At 45.5% G+C, this 26507-nt stretch overlaps 1 protein-coding gene across 1 annotated transcript in view; it reads right to left on the bottom strand.

Annotated features, from left to right (window-relative positions):
• Positions 1–23567: 23567 nt before the first annotated feature.
• RNF212 (ring finger protein 212) overlaps positions 23568–26507 on the bottom strand; it is a 54785-nt gene continuing 51845 nt past the window's right edge. The window contains exon 5 of the mRNA XM_069630229.1: positions 23568–23770. Within this exon, the coding sequence (XP_069486330.1) occupies positions 23568–23770 (203 nt within the window). The remainder of the gene's footprint in view (positions 23771–26507) is intronic.

Raw genomic sequence — 26507 nt, 5'->3', positions numbered from 1 at the left:
AGCACTATTTTGGGGATCGTTTTCCTGAGGAATGCGGTCTGTCCGGTATTGGGCGAGTACACTGTGGCAATCGTGACCTGAACCCTTGCAATTTTCCCCACAATCAAGAGGGCTCGTCCGCTCACGTCCGACCAGGACTTCTCTAATTCAAACCGAACTCCTTTCTTAATGAGGATTCCAACTCCTCCCTTTCTGAGCGGGCCAGAGCCCCAAAATTCCGTGCCTCCCCTAGTTCCCAGAACTGTCCGCTCCTCACCCCTCGCAAATTTCGTCTCCTGAATGAGGAGAATGTCTATGCCAGACCTTCGAAATTCTCTATGTACCAGTGACCTCTTGGTGGGAGAGTTCAGTCCTTTCACATTGATTGACCCAATTCTGAGAAGACCCTTGCCCTTCTCCTTCTCATGCGATGCCATTGGTGGTTTGTAGCCTGGAATCATTCGCCACCAGAGTCCGGGAAGGCCTGCCGGTACCCTGTGTCATCGCAGACGCGATACCTTGAAGCGAGTGTAGTGATATTTGTATATTTCCCAAGTGTTCATTATCTCTCTCCCCTTCTCTCGTGTCCCACCATAATCGGTGGCGTTCGTTTGAGCGTAGGAATAGGGTGTGCTGCGTCGGCAGCCGTTGACGGCGTCCGGAACGGACAAGGTGGAAACGTATGGTCCGTTGGCGGACCATCAGTAGGAACCGTCGTCCCACGGTCCCGATCATATTTCCCATCGCTACTTAAGGGTGAGCCCCCATCTTCTTTCTCCCTCCCCCAAACATTATACAGTTTCAACAACAGTAACAACAAACAGGTGAAAAATTCCAACGTTACGTGCGGTTTGCTGGTCTCTCCACGGGAGTCCTCATCACTTTTCGGTCCGGAGGGATGCCCCGCCAGCGGCGACATCCGTTCAGCGGGGTCCGCCATGTAAGGATCTCCGCGGGAGACAGTGCAGCCCACTGTGACCATGGTTGTGGTCAGCTCAGATTTCGCCCGGGTCCCTTGGCTCAGGTCTGCTCGGGGGTGTTGTTGGGGCGTCTATATTTTCTTGATCCCTTCACCCTCTTGCGCCTAGGGCCCTGGAGTTCCCATTGCATTCCCGGGCGCTCGCCGTCGATACCTTCCTTGCTTCCCTGGTTCGTTCCAAGGAGATCGGCGATACAATCTTTGATTTCTTCTTCGGAGCGTAGGATCAGTTTTCTGCTACCATGCTCGAAGGTAAGCGAGAAGGGGTAACCCCATCTGTACCTTATATTCTGGTCTTTCAGCCATTTCGTCAGGGGGCTGCAAAGGCGTCTTAGGGCTAACGTCAGTGAAGATAAGTCTTGGAAGATGGTGATTTGCGCGCCCCCCATCGTGAACGGGCCACCAGACCTGGCTTTTTCAAGAATTCTGGTTTTGTCTTGGTATCGGTGGAATTTGGCCAGTACAGAGCGCGGGCCGCCAGGCGGTCCTCCAGCTCTGTGTATGCGTTCAGTCTTAGGTTCATCGATGTCTTCGTCAGCTGTTAGTATTTTGATGATGTCGTGAATGGTGTCTCCGAGGTCTTTCTCAGTTTCACCCTCCCGTTCCGGAATGCCGAAGAAACGAAGGTTATTTCTCCTTTCCCTGTTTTCCAGGTCATCCATCTTGAGCTTTGCCTCGATCTCTCTTTTCTCAATGTTGCGAATTCGTACATCCATCTGAGTTTCGAGGGTATCAATCGAAGTCTGATTATTCTCCACGCTTTCCAATCGCTCCTCGAAGCTGTCCATTCTCTGGGTGATTTTGTCGATTTTGCCGCCAAGGTTGGCACTCATGTTTTTTATTTCAGAGAGTAGAGTGGCAATGTCTCCTTTGGTGGCCGCAGCACCTGCCTCCGATGGGTCCGTGGCCATGGTGTCTATGTTCCTAGAGGGTGCGGGGGATGGTCCGTAAGCGAATTTGGCCAGTTTGTGGCGCGGGTCCATGCGCAGAGTCTCGGGTTGGAGGAGGCACACGCCCCTGGATAGGGGGCCCTACCCTCTGGGAGGATGCACGGGTAGCAGGCTCAGTGTTGTCACTTGTTCTCGGCACTTCGTGTGGTGTGGGCCAATTCCTCGGGTCAGGTCAGCAGGGGGTCACGGGGTAGGGTATTGCTGTCATGCTCACCCTGGGCTGGGGTCACCTATGCGTTCTAGGAGACCTCTGTTGGGACTTTCTCTGCCAGATTGCTGGGAATCCGTTGTACGTGGAGCACGACGTTTGGGCAGTGTTTGGTGTCCCCAACGCTGGGTTTACACGGTCCAGAAGCGTTCCTAGGCAGGGGTTGCCCCGTGTGCAGTGCTGGGGTAGCAGGTTACCCTTGTTCCTTCAATATGGCGTTTGGCACGGGGAGCGTATACCAAGGCAGCCAGTAGTTAGGAGCACGTGGGGATCAGTCTTTCATACGGACCGTGCTGTGGGCTGCGTCCTTCTGTGGATACGGTGTCTCGCGGCCTCCTCAGCCTTCAGGCGGGCCGTCTCCACCTCTACCGCAAGGAGGGAGGGTCCAGGGCCGTGCGCCGTGGTTCAGGGCTCGCCGCCGGGATCTGGCGCGGCCCGGTGCGTAACGGCACCTCGGTACCCCCGGTGGAGCCGGGGGCAGCAGCACAAGTATGGGGATCTGGATCCAGCAAGCAGCAACTGCAGGGGTCGACGCCCTGCTTTCCCTAGAGCGTGTCCGATTCTCGGGGCACAGCTCGCAGTTTCCGGGGCACAGGCCACAACACGCACCGTCGGCAGTGAGGAGGTGCGCGTGTCACGCGGCGCCGCCGGGGCACGGGGTCCGACGCCGCGGAGTCTCGCAGTGGGGGTCCTCACTCACCCCGTGTTCATATGCCGGTCCCGGGGGGGTGTCACTTTTTGGGGTTCCGGGTCCAGTCTGCTCGGTAGGCCCAGGGCGCGGACCGTCACCGCCAGGGAGGCCCGTCACAGCGGTCGCCGCTCTCGGGTCTTCCGTGGTGCAGCAGGCGGGCGCTCCTGAAAACGCCTCGTTCTCAGTGAAATCGGGCCCGATTTCCGTCGGGTTTCTTCTCCGCTGCGGGGGGGTCTCTTCAGATTGTGGATTTTCGCACTTTCGCGGTGGGGGGGTCCGTCAGCGGGGGCTCATGCCGCTATTTCGGGACCATGGGGGCGGTGCTCACACGGAGAGGACGTTCATCCGTGCGCCCCCTGGTGGCCAGTCCTATCTAGTTTTTAACATGGTGGACTATACAGCGCTTTTTCTTCCAGCATATCTTCTCACGTGGTTTGTATAGGGGAGGGAGAGGGATGAGCACTGAACTTGTTTCAGTCCTCTCTCGCTGGCAGACTTCAAGCTATCCAGATGGGCTTGTTCCACTACCCTTCTCTGCCCGTACAATATGGGTAGCCTCAGGGAACCCTTCGGTCTATTTTTTAAATCTTTATATAGAGATACTTTGAGATCGGATGGTGGAACATGGCAGAGGTATCGAACAATACGCAGATGACACTCAATCACATGTAAAAATGTCCTTCTTAAGGTGTCCCGCCGGATGAAGGCTTACTTGGACGTAATTGAGCTTTTCCAGTCTTCTGTACAGGCTCTTGTTGTATCACACGTAGATGGGGAAATGCATGCGACTCAGCGCATTTATTTTGAGTCCACTGAAATCCACTTTTCAAATGCTGCATGACTGGTTGTTGTTGCAAAAAGGTTTCATCACATTATACCCATTTAAAAAATGCGGCATTAGTTACCTTTTGAACCCAGAGTTCACTTCAAGTTATGCCGAATTTCTTTTAAAGCCATCCGACTCAAGCAGCCTTTGTCAGAAAGACAAATTCTCTTGGGCTGCCACCATGAAACCAGAAGTCAGACATTAGCATGTATTGAAATTCCAGGTTTTAGAAAAACTATTTGCGCAAATCTAGCATTCTCTGCTGCCATTGCTCAAAATTGGAATGCTCTCCCCATTTCTTTACATTTGGCCCCTTCTCTTCTTAATATCTGAAAAGAACTGAAAACATTTCTCTTTCCTTAATGCTTTTACTATTTAGTTTTAGATTACATTTTTTCCATGCTCACTTTTCTTGGAATGTTTTTAATGGTCAATATGTAGCACCATTCATCTAATAGATGTCTTTTATGATACTTGGTTTAATTTCTTCTACTTTCTAAAGCGATCCATCTGGCTTTTGGCAATGTTTGTACTTTATCAAATACATTTAATAAAATAAATTATATGTACTGTGATAGAGGCCTACAACAGGCACACTAAAGGACACGTGATCCAATCTCAGTAGAATTAGCTCAATGGGTCATTTACCAATTACAAAGATGGGTATGTGACCAGCAGGTCACGGGTTCTACCACACTACATATCTCTGAGATAAGTGTGCAAGCAATTTTGGAGAGTTAGTAAGCTTCATGTAAACAATTTCTAAACAGACTAAATGTGGATGTTGCAGAGATCTGTGTGTGGCCTGCAAGTTACAAAGATTTCAGTTCATATAACTAAGTAGGCAATACCACCTATACATAAGATGGGAATCATAGGTTTGAATTGCAGGCGGCCAGGCAAGTAAACAACCAAGAAATGCATCTATGGTGGTCACATTGCATGGATTCAAGTTCTGAGAGGCATACAGCCGAGGTCAAAGCAGTGGAACCATTAGATTATTTGGATTTGCACAAGTACCATCAAAAGGTATGTTGCATTGCTAGTGTTCAAAATGCCACAGCGCAGACAGAATGATAGTGCAGGCCTGGATAGGGCCAAAGGTTCTATGTGCATGTGGCTTGAGTGTGCTGTGTAACCTTCACATTTGCAATGTCTTACATATATGATGGCAGTTCTGCTGGGGTAGGCATGCCATGGCAGACTGGTAAATTATCAGTAAATTATCAGTGAGAAAATACAAAAATAGAAGACAAGATTGTTGAGGACATTTATGTTAATGCCACGATACAGTTGAATCTTCCTGATATGTGACAACATCCTATGAAAGTATTGGACACTTTTCTATGTGAACCAACAAAGCCATTATGTATATCTTTTAATGTGCAAATTCGACAAAAGCACAGTAATAATGCCGTAAAGATGACTTGGTGCCCCCAGCAAGGACATGACTATCGAACATTGTATGTGGCAGAGAAGCTGCAAGTGAACACTGTGGTATTGTTTCACGAACACCCCAAAGAATGAATTCTCAGAATCAACTTGCATAACTCTATTTTAGGACCTTAAAATATTTTGTATTGATTGTTTGACTGCTAAGTACTGCTGCTATCTATTTCTACCCCTCACCAGTTAGCTCTTCTCAACCTACAATATGTTGAAAGGTATTGGGAAGTTGTTTTTACTGGAACCAGTTGGCATTATGGTGCCAGCTGACTGTATGGGAGGCAGGAGACTTTTATTGACTACACAAAGAACTCTTTGGTTCCTTTCTACTAACTGGAGAATCAATGTTTTATTATTTGGCAAAACGTGATAAGAATGTACACAGGCTAGCATGTGCATTATGGCAATATTTCATTCAGTGATCAATCGATTTTTTTCCCCCATCACCAATTGTCCAGCAACGCATTTCCTTGAAAAGTACCTCTGAATAAAACTGATACCATCACAGCTTAGCCTTGTTTATAGTTTTATGGCCAAGTTTCCAATAAACATTGTGCTGCACCCAGACAATTTTTTATTAAACTAGCTGTTCCTGACGTTACATAGGCCGTTCTAGCATCTTAAAGTTCAATATTGGTGGGTTATTCATAAGGTCACTTCTCTAATGTCGGAATTACCAGTGATCGCTTCCAGGAAGGGGTGTAGGACCCTGTGACTTATTAATGGTCATTGAAAAGGCAAAACTTAACAAAGAATGGGGTGGTGGGTGGAGAATTGTTATAGAACGCAGGTTAAAAGACTAAACACAAAGTTCGCATAGGCAGCACGGGGCATTTTTAAGCAGCTATGACCGCAATAAAGGTCAGGAAACTGTTTCTGTCGACAAGTGATAATATTAGCTTGGATGGGCGTTGATTGTTTTACATTTACCTGTATCCCAGATGGCTGAATGGGATACACTTGTAGGTCAAACAGATATAGAATGTGGAATAAGGTCATTTATTTATACATGGGGTGCACAGCGATGATAGTTAGTACTGTTTCATCTGCTTCTCACTGGGAGTGAGGTCCTGTTTCCACCCTCCTGGCCACCCTTCACCCTCCTGGCCATCTGATGTTCTCCTGCACATGTGGAGTTTGTGCCTGGCTGCTGACCATTCTATTAGGTAGGTGCACTTTCTGTGCATTATTGCACCTCCTGGGGAATTATTGAACCTGAAAAATCGAATTTTGAAAAAAATAGAAGAAAAAGAAAATTAGAGGAAATTTGCATAATATTGTTGGAAAGGACTGTTTTATTTGGCATTTTCATCGTACATTTTTTGAGCTTTTTAATAATACTGGAGCTGCGTTGCTATTTTGAAAGCACTAGTTTTTTCCTACTATTGCTGCTTATTTGACTGTTTTGGCCCTTCCAAGATGGCTGTCGTGGTTTTCTTCGTTGTGTAGGCAGGCTGTGCTGAATCACCTCTCCCTGTGCTGCACTCACATTGGTTGCTGAGTGTTTTCTTCCATCCAATCAGGGACCGGCAGGTTTCAGCCGGCCCTCTCAGCAAAGGTCCACTTCCAAGGCCCGTCTGCTCCCTGTCCGCTTCCAGAACGCTATTTGGGGTCCTCCCTGCACCTTAACCACAATGATGCTGCCACCTCACTCCTCTAAGAAATCCGGACTGCCTTGACTTTGCCACCTCCAGAACTATGGGTTAGTTCCCTCCTTATGGACTCACTTCTACTGCCTTTGACTATCACTGTTCCTTCTGCTTGTTGCTCCCATGTTATCCTCCTGCTGCGCAGTGCTTCCTAAAACCCTTTGCTAACATCCGATTCCAAGATTGAAAAAGTCAAATCTTGCTGTTTAAAAAGTCAAATCTTGCTGTGTTTTACTTTGTGCATAAAAGTCAAATCTTGCTGTTTTTGCTTTGTGCAAAAAAGTCATATCTTGCTGTCCATTGCGAAATTCTCTGTATTTTGCTTGTATACTGTTTCTTCTCTGTAACTTGCCAGCCCAGTGTCCTCACCACTCTCTTTTGTCTCACACCTACCTGCCTTAGCCCCCCCAGTATCTCCATCCTCTCCTTACTTCCACCCCAATGGCGCTTTCTGTTTCTCCTATCTTCTCCAACTGCTTCTCCATTGACTATCCTTCCCTTCTCACTAAGTCTGGTAGGAAGAAGTTCAAAAAGGATATCTTGGCCTCTAATCCTGGTCTTCTTATCGCCAACACCTACTCCAATGCTTCCGCCAGACAGACCCTTACCGACATCCTCTTTGTCGTTCCTTCGCCAGATCTATGGACTCCTCATATGGTCTCTGTGCTCTGCCCTATCTCCTCCTCTCCCATTAATGGTGGCACTCGCTGGGAAGTTCTCATGGCTTCCTTCGACTCCTCTGAAGTCATCATTAATGTCTACCTAAATGGCACTGTCATGGTCCAAGGCCCTCAGGCCAATCTCCTCCTCTTTGATAGGCGCTTCCGTCGCCTCACCAATTTCCTCTCATCTCCTGCTGTCCCTTCCTCTCCCCCCTTGGCTACCTTGCCCTCTCTCTCCTCCTCCTCCTCCTCCTCCTCCTCTGCCCCTCCTAGGCAGGGCGTACCTCTGATCTGTACCCCTCCCCGGAAGGTCTTTAAGGCTGGCAACCTTCTTCATACTGCCACTCTCAACGCTCTGTCGTCAAACACTCCTCTGCCATCTGCCACCTCTTTGAAGAACTAGACCTTGATGTCCTTGGTCTTACTGAGACATGCTTCACGGCCAGATCTGTTACGAGCTTTGACACTCTCCTCCCTGATGGCTACAAGATCCCATCAGCAGCCAGATCCTCCCGGTCCGGTGGGGGGGTAGCCCTGATCTTTCCTGAGTGGATTCCTGCCTCTATCATTCGCACTCAGACCTACTTCTCTTTTGAATGCCTTGTCTGTAGGCTTTCTCTCTCGCCTACCCATTCTCTTACTGTGGTTACCATCTACCGGCCTGCTGGTCAAATCACCTCATTTCTCTCTGAGTGGGCAGACCTCTCTCCTACTCCCTCCTGGCCTCTTCCACTCAACTCCTCCTCCTCGGTGACCTAAATATACATTTAGACTCTCCTTGCTCCTCCTCTGTACTCTTCCGTGACCTCTGCGACTCCCTTCCCTGTCCATCCTGCCCTCTGGCCCAACTCGCTCTGCAGGGCACACACTCGATGTCTTGATCTCCTCTGACCTCCCCCTCTCCATCCCTCTGACCACTCCTCTCTCCTGGAGCGATCACTCCCTCCTCTCATCTCATCTCTCCCTCTCTTCCCCCCAAGCCAAGCCTACCCCAACACTGCCACCTACCTTCTCGGACATCCGGCCCATGAAGCGTGTGTCAGTTGAGGCTTTTGCCGCCACTTTCTCTCCCTCCCCTCCACCTTTGGCTGTCTCTCATCCTGATACAGCCCTGTATCTGCTCTACTCTTCAATTTCTCATACGCTTGATGCTCTTGCCCTTGTCATGAGGATCCGTTTGAGGTCCAAAGCCAAGTGCCATTCCTGGTATGACTCTGACCTAGCTACACTTAAACGTAAGTGTAGGGCAGCTGAGAGGAAATGGAGGACTTCCTGTTCATCATCTGACAAACTGGTCTGTCGGCTGCTACAAAGGAAATACCGACTCTCTGTCCTCACCAAGAAGAGAGTCCATATTCAAGCTCATGTCTCTGTGGCATCTAACAACTCGGCCAAACTCTTTAAAATCTGCAAGGAGCTGGCCAACCCTGCTGCAGTCTCTACCCCTCATGTTGCCTCCCAGGCTCTTTGCAATGTCCTTGCCTCTCACTTCATTTAAAAAACCCAGGACATCCTGTCCACCCTCTCCACCCACACTCCTACTCTTCCCTCTCCATCTGTGCTTGCTGACCCTCCTTTAGCCACACTCCCACCATCCTTCTCGTCCTTTCCTCTTTTCACCCCTGTCGAGGTTGCTAGACAAGTCCGATCTTCAAAACAGGTTCATCCCTGTTCCTCTAAAACCATCAAGGACCACATTGACACCCTCGTTCCAGCCCTTGCTGATTTTTGCAACCATTCCTTTGCCTCTGGATCCTTCCCCTCCCCTCTGAAGCACTCATTTGTGCATCCTCTTCTCAAGAAACCCACAGCTGATCCTTCTTGTCCAGCTAACTATCGGCCAATTTCCATTACTCCCTTTTTTTTAGCAAACTCCTGGAAAAGTTGGCCATCCCTCAGCTTAACCTTAATTCCAATTCTGTTGGTTGTGTCCATGACCACCAGTCTGGCTTCAGAGCTGCCAGAAGCACGGAAACTGCTCTCCTAAACATCCGTGAAGATCTGCTCACCAACCTTGACTCAAATATTCCCTCTGTCCTCATCCTTCTCGATCTCTCTTCTGCCTTCAACACGATCAACCATACCATCCTGCTCAACCGTCTCTGTGAAAACCTGGGTATCACTGATCAGGCTCTGGCCTGGCTGACCTCTTTCCTCTCAGATCGACCCTCCAGGTCCAACTTGGGTCCTTCCTTTCATCTATCTTCCTCTCTACCTGTGGTGTTCCCCAGGGGTCTAACCTCTCGCCCTGGCTTTTCAACCAATACCTGGCAACTCTCACCCACTGCATTGCCATTTTCTGCTAAAATTTCCAGTGCTACGCTGACGACACAACTCATTTTCAGGCTGCCCTCTGCCACCTCCTCTCCCTCTCTCATCTCTGATTGCCTAACTGCCATTCAAGATTGGTGTGCCGCCAATGATCTTTGTCTAAATGCCAGCAAGACGGAGATCCTCCTCATCGGCACACCTTCACCATCATTTCCCCTCACTCTCTGGCCAGCCTCCCTTGGCCCTCCTCCTACCCCCACCTGCGAGGCTAAGAACCTCTGGGTCATCTTCGACTCCACCCTTTCCTTCTCCGCCCACATCTCTGAGGTCTCTAAAAAGTCAAATTTCCGACTGCACCTCCTCAGAGGTACGCTGCCTTTCCTCTCCTTCCCCCAAAAGCTCATGGTATCTCAAGCTCTGGTTCTCTCTAGCTTGGACTATTGTAACAGCCTCTATCTAAATCTACCTGTCTACTCTCGGCCCCCTGCAACTAATCCAGAACAGGACTGCAAGACTTGTCCTTGGCCTCAAGCCCTGGGATCGTATCTCTCCAGCTCTGAAATCTCTCCACTGGCTCCCAGTGGATGCAAGGATTACATTCAAAACCCTCTGCATTGTCCACAAGGCTTTCTGGGGCCTGGGTCCAAAATACCCTCAGCTATCCCTCTACAAATACCTCCCCTCTCATGCTCTTCGCTCCTCTACCTCCAACTCACTCAGGGTCAGTCATTTTTATAAGAAATGAGCTGGGGGTAGATCTCCGTCTTCGGCTGGGGCCTCCCTCTGGAACAGTCTCCCTGCCACTCTAAAACTTGAGGAGAACCATCTCCGGTTCCGGAAGCACCTCAAGACCTTCCTCTTTTCTTCTGCCTTCGCTCTCCCTCTCCCCTGCTGATCTGTTCTCTCTTGGCACTGTGCACCTGGCCACCCTCTGTCTTTTGGGCCCAGGTACCTGCTCATCCTGCCACTCTCCCGCACTGCCTCCGGGATACCCCTTGCACTGCGGTCTGTATCTGTACCCTACAGCCCCCCCTTTTTCTTCCTGCACTTATCAGACCTACCCTGTCTGCTGCCTTAAACCTAGCACTTGCAAATTGCTGGCTGCATTACCACTGTTTGTTGCCTTTATTATTTATTTATTGTTATTTATCTGTTTCTCCTCTGCTTCCCACTTTCCACCTCTCCCCCTTCCATGCACTTTTCCCCTCGCCCTCTCCCATGCACTTGCGCGTTCTCAAAGCCACTGGGCCTAGTAAGATCGCCGTTTTTTTCTCCCCTGTTCCCCTCCCTTGCCTTGTCGCGCTCTGAAACACTTGTGTACGAGCGCGATAGAAATAAAATATCAATCAATCAATATGTTAATGTCCAACTAATGATTAGGCTAGGTTTGCTTTAAATGAGGCAGCCCATTTGAACAGCGGAATAGTAAGTACAGGATAGTCTGTGGCCTATGAAGCCTGACCCAGTTTAAATATCTTGTGCCATGAATTATGGGTTTGGGTTGAGGCATCCAAAGAGAATAGATTGCGGGATAGGTCAATTGGGGCACGGCATATGGAGTGGTTTAGAGGAATTACTACTTGTGAGGAGAAGGCTCTTGGAGTGGTGCTTTTTATTTACAATATGGAGGTTGCTGTGGCACTCAGTGTCAACTCTGCGCTGGAATTCTGTGTTTTGGTTGCGGTTTGCTTTTTTGGTTTTCTCTTATTTTTTTGTGTTTGGTTTTGTTTGAGGGGGTACTCCCTTCTGGATTAGGCTAAGAATATACAGGTGTTTTGTGATGAAAGGCAAATAGGAGCCATGGCAGATCACTCGTCCGTGGCCAAGGATACCCTGAATGTTGTATCTTGGAATGTTAATGGTATTAATGGCCCCATAAAGAAAAAATAAGTGTCACATTTGCGACATTTAAAAATTGCATGTTGCTCTCCTGCAGAAGACACACCTTACTGAAGCTGAGGCAGAAACAATCTGTAGAGTCTGTGTGGGACAATTGTTCCATTCATCGTATGCAAACTCCAGGGGTGTGATGATTTTAATTAGGATACATTTTCCAGTGGTGGTTTTAGCAATTCATAGTGACAAAGAAGGACCAGTCTAGTGACAATGAGAGTTCAGGACATGGTTGTCTTGATGTGCAGCATTTACGCCCCGGTAATAAATAGTGGAGCTTTTTTTGGAGGAGTTGGGCAGCATTTGCAAATGAACAAAATATCTTGCTGGGAGGCGATTTCAATGTGGTCCTTGACCCTTTTTTGGATAGAAGTGGCATGAGGTATCGGGATGGGAGAAACAAGGATAGGGAGGCATCGAGTCTGCTCATGAACAACTTCAGTCTCTTAGACATATGGAGGTTGGAACACCCATCTGGTAGGGAATACACTTTACACTCATGAGCACATGATGTCTACTCAAGGATCGATAATATCCTGACACCTGGACTAGTCTCTCAGAATTTCAAAAGGTGTGAAATGGAGAACATTTTGATTTCCGATCATGACCCAATAGTGATGGTTTTATCTCTGGATTAATCTTCCAAGAGGTCACAAACATGGAGAATGACCATATCGTTGTTGGAAGATGATGCATTAAGACAGCTGTTGACTCGTGAAGCAAAGGAATTAATTGAATTCAATATGAATGGAGAGGTAGATGTAGACACAGCATGGGAGACATTTAAGTGTGTGATGAGGTGTGCTGATGAAAGTCTCTGGAAAAAAACAGAAGTAAAAAAAGACAGATTGATTCTCTGGGTGCCCCGAGTGCTATTGTGAAAGAGTTGGAGAAGGTGGTGATGAGGCTGCCAGAGGAGGGGAAAAAGAGGAGGCTTTCTAAAATGAAATATGAGGTGAATGAGCACCTGAGTTAAGTGGCAGAGAGATGCCTCTTTTCAGTCCTGAAGCTTTTATGAGGAAGCGTTATTGGTGCATCGTCTGAGAGTGGTGGCTTGGAGCAAGGCGATTGGTGCAATTGAAAAGTGTGGAGGTCGGGTTACCCATGGCCCTGCCAAGATTAACAGTGAGGGCAGGGAATTCTATGATACTGTAAGCGATATTCAATCAACACTACAGCTAAGTCAATGCCTAGTCTGGGATGCTGAGGAAAACCCTTATTGATGTATTTTTATGTCCAGTTCAGTACTCTGGATGACAACCCTTGTATAACACCCCCCTCTTAGAATCCCCCTGACCCCACTGAGCCAAGAAGTAGGTTTGTTTTGCAAATTAAAAGGTTTATTTGAAAATTTAAACAATATATATATATATCACACTTCTATAAATAAATTGATAATGGATATTACACTTGTGAATATGAGCAGTAATCAGCAAGAGGTAGCTTATGAATAGGAACAGAAGAATAGGGTGGGAAAGAATGCTTTATATGGTTCAAGGAAACGCAATGATGAATGAAATGCAGTACAGAAGATAACTTGATATGGCTTCAACAAAAGACAATGTAATCACTTTTCCTTGACAATTCACTCCCCCCTATGCAATGTAAGAAATGGAAGGAGAGCACACAGTCTTCAAGAATCCCAACAAAATGCAACACGAAATGCAGTTTCCCCCCCCCAGCAAGCTTAGAGGAAAACAGGTAGAGGTTTGAAACACAGGCCCAAAAATGCTTTGAATGTGATGACAATGAAGTGAGAAATGTGCTTTTAATTCCCTCTAGATATTCAGGGTGAGTGAGAGATGCTTGTTGGTATTAGTTCAGGCTCACTTTAGCAATGCTCTATGAGTTATTACCAGGTTGCAAACGGATTTTAACAAAGGAAAGAATGGAGCTGCTATTTTGACAAGTGGAGAAATTGAGCCAAATCGCGGTAAATTTTGCGAGTGCATGAATCGCGACTGCGGAAAAAGTATAAAGAGTAAATTTCGTTCCTAGCCCAAACGGTTCCAGAGATACGGACGATTTAATAACGGTAGATTTTCGGATTTAAAGTAAAACTCAAAATGACAGGTGACAGCTTGCAGCTGCAGAATTGACAGGTGACAGTTGTGTAGCTTTAAAAATGACAGATGACACGATTTCTAGGAGGCTGTTCTAATTAGGTTAAAATAGTTTGGATTACATTATTTTAACTAAGAGATTGGGTTCTGCACAGTTCTGGCGGATACTCACTCCTATTTTTGAAATGAGTGGGCCTCGTCACAGATCTGGTCAACTGGACTGGACTTCGGTTCTCTCTGCTCGGCGGGTCAATCAGGCACCGGTTCTGCTCACAGCGATCCGGATCTCTGGTTCTGCTCACAGCGGTCTGGGTCAGCTCTCTGGATACAGCGGCCTGTGGTTCTCTGGATCTCTGGTCTGGTCTCTGGCAATTGTTCTTGGCAAAGAATTCAAACAGCTCGCCCGGCTGTGGAATAGTTTGCAAATGATTTTAAGGATGCTGAGGCCTGCTGAGAAGAGTTCTCAGTTTGTGGGTTTAGGCCCTTGCTTTAAGTTCTGAAGTACATTTTTGGTCTCTGAAGATTGATGGATGTGAAGTCTGGAGTCTCCCGGCAGAGCGTCCCACAGAAAATGGAATTGAATCCCTCTACCTGTCCCAGCAGTCTCTTTTTATGTGTTTTGGAAGTGGGTGTGTGTGTGGCATAACTGAGCCTGCCCCTCTCTACTTGTCATTGGCCCAATTCTCCCCTCTCCCATGATTGGGGGAATTGGGTTGTGAGTCAGAGTGATGAGGTCTGTTTATGGGTCAGAGGATCCTCCCCTGGTCAATTTGCCCACAAATCTATATTTGATTCAAATACATATTTCCAAGGTACACAGTTGTTTGACATCACGTACACACATCATATATTACTAAAGATAGTCCCTGTCCCGACTCTGGCGTTTCTAGGAGCTTGCATTAAAAAATTACATTTTGCGCTTTTTGACTGGTTTACCAATATCGGACATTTACCAAAATGTACACACCTGTGCGCAAGGAGTATGGACATTAATTGATGAAGTGTCAGATTTTTAACATGCAGACATTTGGAGTAAGACCCTATTTTCCGCTAGCAACCCCCCAGAATACACCACAGGGTCCTAACACCTCTTAAAACGTGCACAGAAAAATCACAAAAATAATGATATTACTTATATAATTCTGACAAGTCTGCACTATGAGTTATCTATCTTTTTAAAATTATGCCCTGGTCAAACAGGGGTGTGGCTTCCCACATCACATGGTGGAATAACTGGTTTATCCACTTCCCCCCAAGCTCAGCTGGCTCTCACAGGCACTTCTCCCACGAGGAAGCCACTTTACGGCCCCCCAATATAACATTTGCCTGAGTCCATTGTTCAGTTTCCTGCAGTCCCCAGGTAATTCAATCAGAGGTGTGTCACCTCCTTTTTGTGGGGGCATCAGAATGCAGCCAGGCCTGGGAACACAGCTGTTGCTCCAGTTTCAACTCCTTTCGGGGGTAGTTATCAGGCAGAATCCAGTTTCATTAAGCCAGGTTTCAGCTAAATGTCACTTTTTGTTCCCAGTTTTCTACATTCAAATCAAACTGACAATTTTTACACATGCAGCTAGAGTGCTGATTCTAAGTTCAAAACTATGAGATTTCAACAGTTACAAACTATGTGACACTCAAAAGTAGGTCCCTCATTTAATTTAAACATTTTGATTTTAGTGGTTTTCAGTTCGGTTTAACTTAAGCTGCTGACCTCCACAGCTCAGCCAGTTTTGTTATGAACATTGTTTTGGGCTCTTTTTCTTTCCAGATTTTGTATGCACACAAAACTTCATTCTGCCAAATGTCTGCTGGTGTTCAGTGAGATTTTTGAATATCCTGCAATGTTTGACATAGGCATTTTTAGCTTGCATTCAGAGAAACCAAGTTGATTTCAAAGGGCTTTTTAAGCTAACAGGCACTGCTGTTTTTCCTTTGGCACACATTCCACTCATGGCACCCTTGGCCCATCACGCGCGCACTGGTGGGTGGAAGGTTAGGCGACCATTTTGGTGTGCGCACAAACTGCGCGGTTCTCCTGGATTCTGGCGCACATGTGGGCTTTTTGGCCATCTTGGATTTTCTAAGCCCACATCACCAAATGTTGCAGCTTAATGACTCAAACGTCGGTCAATACACCTGACAATACACTTCATCAGGAAACATGATTGGATGGTGCTTGTTTGGTGGATTAACATTTGAGAAAATAGTCCTTAGAATGTTTGTCGGAAGAAGATAGGACCATGTTAGTGAGGGAGTTGACAGAGGATGAGATCAAGAAGGCTATGTATGCACTCAACTTGGGGAAGTGTCCCGAGCCAGACATGTTACCTGCAGAGTTCTATAGGGCAGTGCAGAGACAAGTGTAGGCTCTCTCCATCCCTTAGACATGCCACAATCTCAAGCTATAGACCAATAAGCTTTATACATGTGGACTGTAAAATCCTTTCTAAAGCACTGGCTAGAAGACTGGAGGATATCTTGCCAAAGCTGGTGCAACCTGATCAGGCTGGATTTGTAAAGGGGAGAATTTCAGCAACGAATATGAGAAAATTATTATTGAAGTTGTCTGATTCCAGCAAGCTGAAGGTGGGGGATGTAGGTCTCTCGATAGATGCACAGAAGGTCTTCGACAGAGAACGCTGGTGTTTCTTGTTTCAAACGCTGGAGAGGATGAAATTTGGTCCGGAATATGTGAGCTGGGTAAAGTTGTTATATGAAGGACCAACAGCGGAAGTATTAACTAACGGTACTCTGACCTTGAAATATGACTTACACTGAGGGACGCGTCATGGCTGTCCACTCTCGCTAATGCTTTGTCCTGTCACTGGAACGGCTAGCTGCTGCCATCAGAGCAGTGGAGAGAATAAATGGAATCAGCCTTTATGGGGTAATGCAAAAGTTGTGGTTATTTGCAGGTGACCGTTTGGTGTTACAGGACTTAACAGTGTCTATTCCGGCATTATTGGGCCTCATTGAGGACTTTGGAAGTGTTTCAAATTATAAAATCAATTGGCTCTAGTCAGAGGCCATGCCATTTTCGTATTTTTGCAACTGACATTGGTTTCAAATGACATGTCGCGAAAACGAAATATCTGGGCATATCACTGATGGATGTTAATCTGAAAATGGCAGTGGAGAGGTTGTCAGTGGACGTACAACGTTGGGATGCCCTCAGGCTATCGTTGGGAGGGAAAGTGAGCGCACTGAATATCAACTATATCAAGAGTATGATCCCCCTTCCTCCATGTAAATCCATGATGAACAAATGAGACTGTATGATCCAGTTTTTTCTATGGGAGCACAGACCACCCAGGCTTAAACTTTGGAAAACTACAGCTTCAGTGTGAGAGGGGGGGTCTAAGTGTTCCTTACTTCGTCAGATACCACATGGCATACAAGTCAAGACATTTTTTGTCATTCATAAGGGAGCCATTTGATAAGTGGTCAACGCTTATATGGTGGGTCCTTTGGAACCCTCTGCTTTACTATCCACTTCAAACAAAGGGTGGAGTGAAAGATCCATTCTGACTGATTTTTTGTGGTCCTGTTAGAGAGACAGAGCGATGTCCCTGAATATGGTCCCTGGCGAGATGGGCTCTGCATCAATATGGCAGAATCCTTTGCTAAAACAATAAAGTTCTGTTTTGGCCAAATTGGTATCTGAGTGGAGTGAAGAAGATTACAGACCTTTTTGAAGAAGGGTCTTGGCTCTCATTTCATGACTTCAAAGTTAGATATGGCTTTGAGGGCTGCACACATGGAGAATGTCGGTTCCTAAAGTTAGCAGTGCCAGTGGTAGAGCTCTTGAAATCTGACCTAGTGGATTCCAATATTCATTTGGGAGGTCAGGATCACATGACATCGGCAATGTACAAACTTATGAGTAGTGATTTGCTGGGAAACACAAAGCTTCTGGAAACCTGGTCTGAGAGCCTTGAAGATGAGATGACATGGTTAAGATGGGAGGCACTTTGCAGAAATATTCCCTGTATGACAATTAATATCAGAGAGAGGGCCCGCCAAGTGAAATTGTTAAATAGGGTTTTTTGGACTCCCGAATGAGTCTGCAAGCATAGCCTGAGCCAGTCAGAAGCCTGCTGCGGATCTGGCCATTGAAAGGGAATACTTATGCATATGTTATGGGATTGCTATAGAGTCAGATCGTTTTGGGCTGATGTAATGAGGATAATGAATACAGTCCTTGGGGTAGACATAGAACATGACTTTGAGACTTTGATTCTAGGGGAGGACACAGATCTGGAGGATATGTCTTACCATCAGGTGACTTGGGTCTTGAGGGCTTCCATGGTCGCAAAAAGGACAATTTTACGAAATTGAAAATGAGCAGTCTTTCCAACTAGTGATATGTGGTTGCAGGAAATATACTCACTTTGCAACATTGAGAGAGTGGCAACGAGAATGTATAAAAAGGGTAAATCTTTTGATGACATTTGGAGTGGATGCCTTGAAACGGATTTCGAGTGATCAGCAAATTGGCAGAGATGGAAACACGGAAGATAAGTTGTTTTTATTTTTTTATTTTGTATTTCCTTTTAAACATAATGGTTGGTAGATGAGGGAAGAGTTGGGAAGTTTTGACTTTTTCTACTTTTGGACTGTATATGGTCATGATGGTTCATTGCTATTATTCTATTTTGTTGAATTTCAATGCATTTGTATATAATAAGGCCAAAAAATATACATTAAAAAAATAAATAAAAAGAAAAGGCTATACGTATAGGATACTGCCTTCTTTTAAATGAAAAGCATATTTGTACCGGATGGAAGGAGAGGTATACGTCTTTGTAGATGCGTAATTGTCAACCTTTGCGGAGTCCCTGTGATAGCAGAAGATTGCGTAGTAGCATAATTACAGCACCTATTTTCAGTTTTAGCTTGTGAGGAGGCATTCATCCTACAGAGTTTAGCTCTTTAGAGACCGAAATGATGAGCCGGTAATTAACTGTTCATTGACACAGGAATCGCAATGACTTGTGTGAAGAGAAGTGGGGGTGGAAAGAAGTAACTTGAAATTATTCTGAATGTTTGCGTTAGTGGAATGTGAAGGTGACCGCGTAGAACCGTGCTCGTTCTGTTTGTTAAACTGATAGCTGTTGTTGAAGTGGAAGGGCACACAGATGTGCACTTAGACATTTGGATAGCAGGGGGCAACATAACACTTAAATTGCATCAGGTTAGTACGGAAACTTGCCCAAGCATTTTAAATATATAGATTTAGGTCTGTAGTGTAAGGAGGATTGACCCAAAAAGGGCTCTACCTCTCCATGATTGCCCCAGCGTTATCCATTTGTGTCTGTAGTTTTCATGTGTCCCAGGCAAAACACTTCTTCAGTGTCACACTGACAAACTTCTCCTTGACCATGACAATGCCAATTCGCAGTCCAAGATGGCTAGCAGTTCTGGACCATGCTTGGATATGCCTACCAGTCATGTACTTTCATCATATTTTTCGGCTGTGGTTTAGTATACAGGTGCCCTTTGTCCCGATATGTTTTAATGTTCAAATATGTTTTCTTGGTGAACAAAATATCTGAAGTCTTAACCTTTCTCAACTGAGTACAACTTGCTCTTCTCCTTATTCATGTCATGGTTCATAGGTGAGAGCCTGGTACATAACAGAAATACATCATAACTATACTGAAACAAACAATACACATAAAAACTGCATGTAAATTAAGGTTTTCCCCCTCCCACTCAGTACTACCGCCATTTCATTAAGATAGGATAAGATGACCTACTGCACCGTACTGTAACCATGCACATTTAAGTCTGACTTGCATGACCGTGTGACACTGCCAACCCAGATCTTGCTGAGCACAGTAACTTACTCGATTTGTACTTCAATCCTGTGAATTGATGAAAGCAAAGATTTGAGCAGTGAAACAGTTCTTACACCATTCCCTGAAGCATGGAGTCATTGACCTCACTGTGAGGAATTGCTATCAAGCAAGAGGTTAGACACACTGTTTTTTTATGTTATGTTCACGAATGAATACAAAGATGCAGGTAATTACATCTATGAAAGCATAGTGGTGCCCATGTGACAGCTCGACTATGTGAATGCTGTCCTGGTAGCATGCTAAACTGTAACTATAAGCCATAGCCGAGTTTAGGTTATAGTGTCCAACATCTCTTAATTATCCCAGCAAGAGCAATTTGAAATCACACATGTGAGTCCAGCCAAGATTTGAAAGGATTATGTGTATTCCCCACAGCCAGGTTGTACCTGCTGCTGCTAGCAAGACTGTAGCCATGGGGTTTGACTCTCGTTGTTCCTTTGTGAGGGCAGGTAACACCATCCCGATAGAGACAGCCATAAGAAGCTGTCCTGCACCAGGATTTAAAGGGAACACCCGGTCACAAAAGGGGTACCCTCACACAAGGGTGCTGCATACCAAATGTACCTTTGATCCTATTGAGAAGGGAAGGGGTTTGTGTAGACAAAGGGAGCTCTTTACAGCTGGAGGAAGGTTCAACCTTCTTGTTCTCTCTGCCTCTTTCCGTCCATTCGCTCCCACTTCATTTAGCACAAAGCACTTTGGGTGTGAAGTCAGAAGGCAAGGTCCACTGATTCCCGCCTCAGAGATTGGATCCTTAAAGGAGGCTTACTTTAGTCCAATCCCTTGTGGACTTTTACCTTCAATGGAAGAGATCTCCCATTCCTTCTTTGATTCACTTTAGGACAAACACTTAATAAGAATCATTGTACCCCTGTTTGGAGTTGGGCCATTGCCCTTAAATGCAGCGGTAACGCTATTACCACCGCATTTAAGGGTTGGCCGAATGATAAGTCTGGTGCAAAATGTGAGTTTTACCTCCAGCTTTTTGCTGAAGGAAAAAAAAAAATCACAATTTTCGGCCCGTTTTCCATGCTATTTGCACCAGCACTAATAGCGGCACCCCAACCCCATTGGGTCTAAACGACCCAATGGGGATTTACCACCTTACCACTACTCGTGATTCGGCGCAAATTGTGCAGATCGGAGTAGCGGTACAACAAATTGCGTTGGGCGGTATCCTGGTGCAATTAGCACAGGGATACTGCCCAAATGCTGATGAGGCCCCGAGTGTCCCCAAACAAGCCCTATGAACAAGTGGGGATCAATTGCTGCCTCGAAAATACCTATCTCTGTGCCAGCCACAACAGTACCCAGGACCTCACTGTGCTGAAGGACCCCTGCAGTTGTGTAACAGCCTCCCCAGTGTCTGGGAGCCCATGAAGAAGGACTAATATGCTCCTGGAATCCCTAGATTGTGATTCACAGCATCCTGAAAGCCAAGACAACCAGGAACACTTTTTTCATCACCTCAAACTGGTTCAACGGCTCTCGAACCAGGTTCACTACATTCTGAACCAACGTACCTGCTTCTGCTGCCTTTGGCACTCAACCGAACTCGTTGGACCAACATGCTTGCATTTTGAACCAGCTCGATGCTGCATCATACCTCATAGAGGCGGTTACCTGCTTAGCTCTAATCAATTGCTCAGTGCCAGACCCTGACTCGAACTGCTGCAGTGTCACCCGCTGACATGAATCACTGTTTACCAAACGGCACGGCCAGACTCCACCTTTAAGTATGTGAATGTTCTTTTCAGAACCATGCAAGACATTTAATTTATCATAGACCATACAGAAAAGTCCACCGCCTACAATATACAAAACCCACTGCAACTTACAATACTTACTTATCCTGATGCTGAATAATCCTCTTTAGGGACTGCACTTCCCTGGTATATAATAGATGACAAAGAGCATGAGGGACACACCAAGAGTTATGAGCCACTGCAGGATTTATTAAACTGTATACCTAGTGGGGAAAAGCTCCCACTAAAGGCCAATGATTTTAGACATTGTGCAGTAGAAGTGCAGAGAGTACGAAGGGTGAAGTAGCTAACAAACTGAAATACACAAAGAAAGAAAGTGATCTTATTGATAGTCTGAGCGATTTGGCTTGACACTTTTACAACAAATCCATAGCCTAATATATGCTGAACTTCACACCCTAGCTAATAACCCTTTATCATTGCTCAGCATTCCTTCATACATCTATTGTATAAAGGCCTGATCCTTTAGAGCTAAGCTGTTTTATACCCCAGGGCACAGTCCTCCTGCCCTGCAAAAGGCATTGAAAGTGTTGTGGCTGAGTAGCTGCAGGAATACGTGGAATCATATTGTCTTTTCATGAAAAACTGTGTGGGTTATTCCCAGGTATGGTCGGTGAGTCAATTCAGTGCTAGATATCCTAAAGGTGGCGGATGGTGATGGTGCAGCAGCTCCGATACTACTTGGTTTTACAGCCAAGTTTGACACCATCAACCATTAATCTCTTGGTCTAAACTTTCCTCCCTTTGTATTTCTGTGATGGGTCTCTTCATATCTAATGACCCATTCTCAGGCTGTGTCGCTGTCAACTTATATACCCAACCGAGTTCCACTGACTTGTGGGGCACCACAATGATCCGTTCTGTCCACTCTCTTCATTCTACATGTGGCACCCTTAGCTCAGTTAGTTGAGTCATGCAGCATACAGTTCTTTATATGGCAATGACAGACACATCCTTCTGAGGCTCGATGGTGATCAGGGGTAAAGAAAAATGCTTTTACGTCACCAGATATAGAGCAAGTGCATATTATGCCAGATTCATGTGCGGATGGTGAGGACTTTTCTCTTGTTACCTTCATCACTCAAAACATCCATATTTGACTGTAAACTGTGTTGATCTTTTATTGAAGATGGGCATTGGCATGGTTATCAAAAGATACTCACTTTTTAAGATGTTTATGATAGTTAAATCGAACACGTTTTTTTAATTTATTTTTTAATTTAGTTTATTACAAACTTTTAAAAAGTACATACCACCCAATAGCACACATTACAAGAGTTAAAGTAATACATAAAAGTGAAGATGATTTCACAAATTGAAAGACCCAGCGCTCAAACTATATTATCTAGGCAAATCACTTTAAAACTGAAAATAGAAAGGCATAGGATGCCTTAATGCAGCGCTTAATTAGGACCAGGGCAACAAGTTTGGATGAGTCTCTGAAAAGTCTAATAATAACGGTTTAGCCACTGTGGCATTTTCAGGCATCATTCCTCACTGTTTTGAAGCCTTATTGCAACTATATTAGCAAGCTCTGCTGAGTTGGAATACATGAGGTGTGAAGGACACATTTTTAAAATAGATTCAATTATCTTTGCGTGATATATCATAATTTAGTGAATGTGAGCAAATAAAAGAATACAAATTATTTAGAAACTTGTGCTGCAGTCAATGTCGCCATTATTACTATTTATACAACTTGATTTAGGATAGCCTCGCCTTTTGCTGCTACTTTGCCATTACGAAGGACTGAAGAAATGAAGGATGATTCACTTGAGATCAGCCTTCGACAAACATATCAGGAATGTAGCTCTGTCCCACACAGTCTCATACCAACTCTGCTTATGACACTATTCTTGACAGGTTGAAAGGCCTTATAAACACAATCATTTATGGAAGTTCACCCCTATAAACACCACATTCTGAAAACTGAACAAAGAATCACGACTCTTGTGCTGGGGTCACACACCTCCAAGAGTTTTCTACAGAAATACTAGGGACAGCATCTGTACAAAGGTATAATATGTCCACTGTGGGTTCCAAAATCAATGATACCAGACATGATCCAGTAGAATGAGGGCCGAAGGCTTTGAGCCAATACTTTGTGGCCATCTGTGTTCTGCAACTAGCAGCTCTAGCACAGGAAAACAGGACAAAATAGCTTCAACTCAACGGTTGTGAAGCAAGGAAGCATTATTTCAATACTTAATAAGATATGTAATTTATAACGCGCCTGTACACAAGTGTTTCTAGTCCTTCATTCATACTGTCACTGGGAACGTCTCTCCGGCACAGTGGCACAAATAGGGTTTAGGCCTGCTGCTTCTTACGGTGTAATCTCCATCTGAACCATGCTCTCTTTGCAAAGGCACAAAGATTCCTCCTGCTGCCCAGAGCCCTTTCTGTTTTGGTTCACATCAAGCATGCATGCCCTGTCCACTCCTTTCCGATATGCCAGCTCCAATGTCATTCTACTCCACACTCCAAACTCTAGGTGAGGCGTGTCATGTAGGAGAGGTGTAATTGTGCCTATGAAAAAATAATGAATGTCATTAGGCCCAACTGTCAAAGGCCTTGACAATCATTACTGTGGGAACAACATTTAAATGTACTGTTTAGAGAAATGCTGAGAGGTGGACATTCTCACACGGCTTCATATTGTACATTTGAGGCATCTCCGTCAATGTCTCACTCGATAATGGAAGGGACCATCAAGATCATCTAAGAGTGCACATAGACCAAGAGGAATAGAGGCTCTTTTTTTTAAACGCACATATGCCAAATACATATTTGATACTGTAAAAACCAAGGAAACAGTTGTTTTGTAATGGTTCCAAGATTTACATAACTTCATACTTTGGCCGTGTAACAGTGGCTAGCTGTATCCTTGTTTAAATGTGAGACCAACATTAAAGACTAAGAATATAAAATATGACCGTTCCAAGCCATACATTAAAATAAACAAAAAGGTAGGGACAATTACTTGAGAGGATGGACACTTCAGTATAAACAGTATGGAACCCCTCCCACGGCTTATTCAGAATACCCTTAGTCTCACAGCCAGTTCGCATGATACAAGTATTTTTGTTATCAGAGATGACCAGTCTCAATAACTTGCTCCATATTCTTTGGGACTGTTACAGTTTTCAGAAAACTGTTTTTAACTTAAAAATTGAATGTGCATGGCTTAATACAAGCAGAGTGTCTTTGTGTGAGCTGCAGTTTTTCGATTCGCTTTTTTGAACTTGATCAGTTTATATTTGGCAGTGTTTATGTTTGCCACCCTCTTATTTTGGACTGCCTAGTTTGTGTCTTGGGGTTTTGGGACTGGCCCATATCGGCCTGTGTGTTTTAATGTGTTTTTTCTCTTGTTGGATTTGGGACTGGGGTATCTGAAGAACTGGCTGCAAAAGGGTTAATGGCACAGGTTGTCAAACAGTGAACATAACTATGTGGGGAACGTTGTCACAAAACAAGGTATCTGTAAAGGTAAAGATTTACGTTATGTTGTTATGTTATGCTACTTGGCATTTATATAGCGCCTTATGTATCATTGATATGACCTCAAAGCGCTGGCGGGTTGAATGCCCTCGGGAACCGCAGTTCAGGTCAGTAGAGAGAGAATGTGGTATGGTGTGTGGGCGCACAGGATATGTGTGTTGTAGGTGTGGTGCTGGGGAAATCAGTTGGCTGTGTTCAGCCTGGAGGATGGACACTCAGACTGAGTTCTGGCTGCGCTAGGCTTGAGGAGACGCCTAAACTAGCTGGAATGTGCTCAGCAAGCTGTGTTTTATTAGGATGATGAGGTGTTTGTGGGGTCATGTTAGTATGAGACCAGCTAGGCCAAATGTGTCATAGAATAGCTGTGTTCCAGTTGAATGATGGTGTATTAGGAGAGAGTAAGCGTAGTAGTGTGATATGGTGGTTTATCAGTGAAGCGCTTGCGGCCAGGTACGAGAGCAGGACAGGGTGCATACGTAGCGGCAAATGAATATAAAGTGACATGATGGCTAGGGTAACATAGGGATACAGGTACATAGCAGTCGTTCCATCTGCTTCATCTGTTCCATCCGATTCATCTGTTCCATCCTCTTACATCCGTTCCATCCACTTACATCCGTTCCATCCTCTTACATGCGTTCCATCCACTTACATGCGCTCCTTTAACTTACATGTGTTCCTTCCACTTACATGCGTTCCATCTACAATATCTACTCCATCATCTGTTCTATCCACTTCTGTCTACTCCATCTTTTCCATCCACTTCTGTCCACTCCATCCGTTCCAGCCACTCCCTCCGTTCCATCCACTTCCTCCGTTCCATCCACTTCCTCCACTCTGTCCATTCCATCTGGTCCATCAATCCATTCCATCTTACTCAATTCATCCACTCCACTCCATCCGTTCCATCCACCTATCCTTCTGTTACATCCACTTCCTGCGTTACATCCACTTCCTGCGTTACATCCACTTCCTGCGTTACATCCACTTCCTGCGTTACATCCACTTCCTGCGTTACATCCACTTCCTGCGTTCCGTTTACTTTATCCATTCCATCCACTTCATCCAGTCATCCATTATATCCACTCGTCTCCTCAATCCACTCCTTCCCATCCGTTCCACCCACTTCGCTCGTTCCATCCGTTTCATCTGATCTGTTGCATTCACTTTGTCAGTTCCATTCACTTCGTCCCTCCCCTTCTCTTCGTACTCTGTCCGTACCATCCACTCTGTCCGTTCCATCCACTTCATCCGTTCCATCCACTTCATCCAGTTATCCATTCTATCCACTCGTCTCCTCCATCCACTTGATCCACTGCATCCATTTCACCCATCCGATCCATCCGTTCCACTCCATCCGTTCCATCCACTCTATTTGTTCCATCCACTTCGTCCGTTCCATCCACTTCGTCCGTTCCATCCAGTCTATCTGATTTAGTTACACTATCAGTTTTAGTCTTCCCATCTGTTCAATCGACTCCCTTTGCTATTTGTTTTCTTTGTTCAACAAACTTGGGTTTCTATTTATTGTGGCAATTTATTCTGTTTGTTCTAAGCAACGATTCTTTAAGGGAAGAGCCACGTTTTCAGTAGTTTGCGGAAAGACATGTAGTCTTCGGTGAGTCGAATGTGGGGTGGGAGCGAGTTCCACAGAGTGGGGGCCAAGGCTGAGAATGATGATCCTGCTAATCTGACTGAGTTGGTGTTTGGTATCATTAGGAGGAAGGCAGAGCTTGATCTTAGAGTGCGCGGTGGGTGGTAGGGT

Source organism: Ambystoma mexicanum, chromosome 6q (assembly GCF_040938575.1).
Source record: "Ambystoma mexicanum isolate Mex_15411 chromosome 6q, UKY_AmexF1_1, whole genome shotgun sequence".
Classification (NCBI taxonomy): Eukaryota; Metazoa; Chordata; class Amphibia; order Caudata; family Ambystomatidae; genus Ambystoma; species Ambystoma mexicanum.
This window is presented reverse-complemented; position numbering and strand designations above follow the sequence as displayed.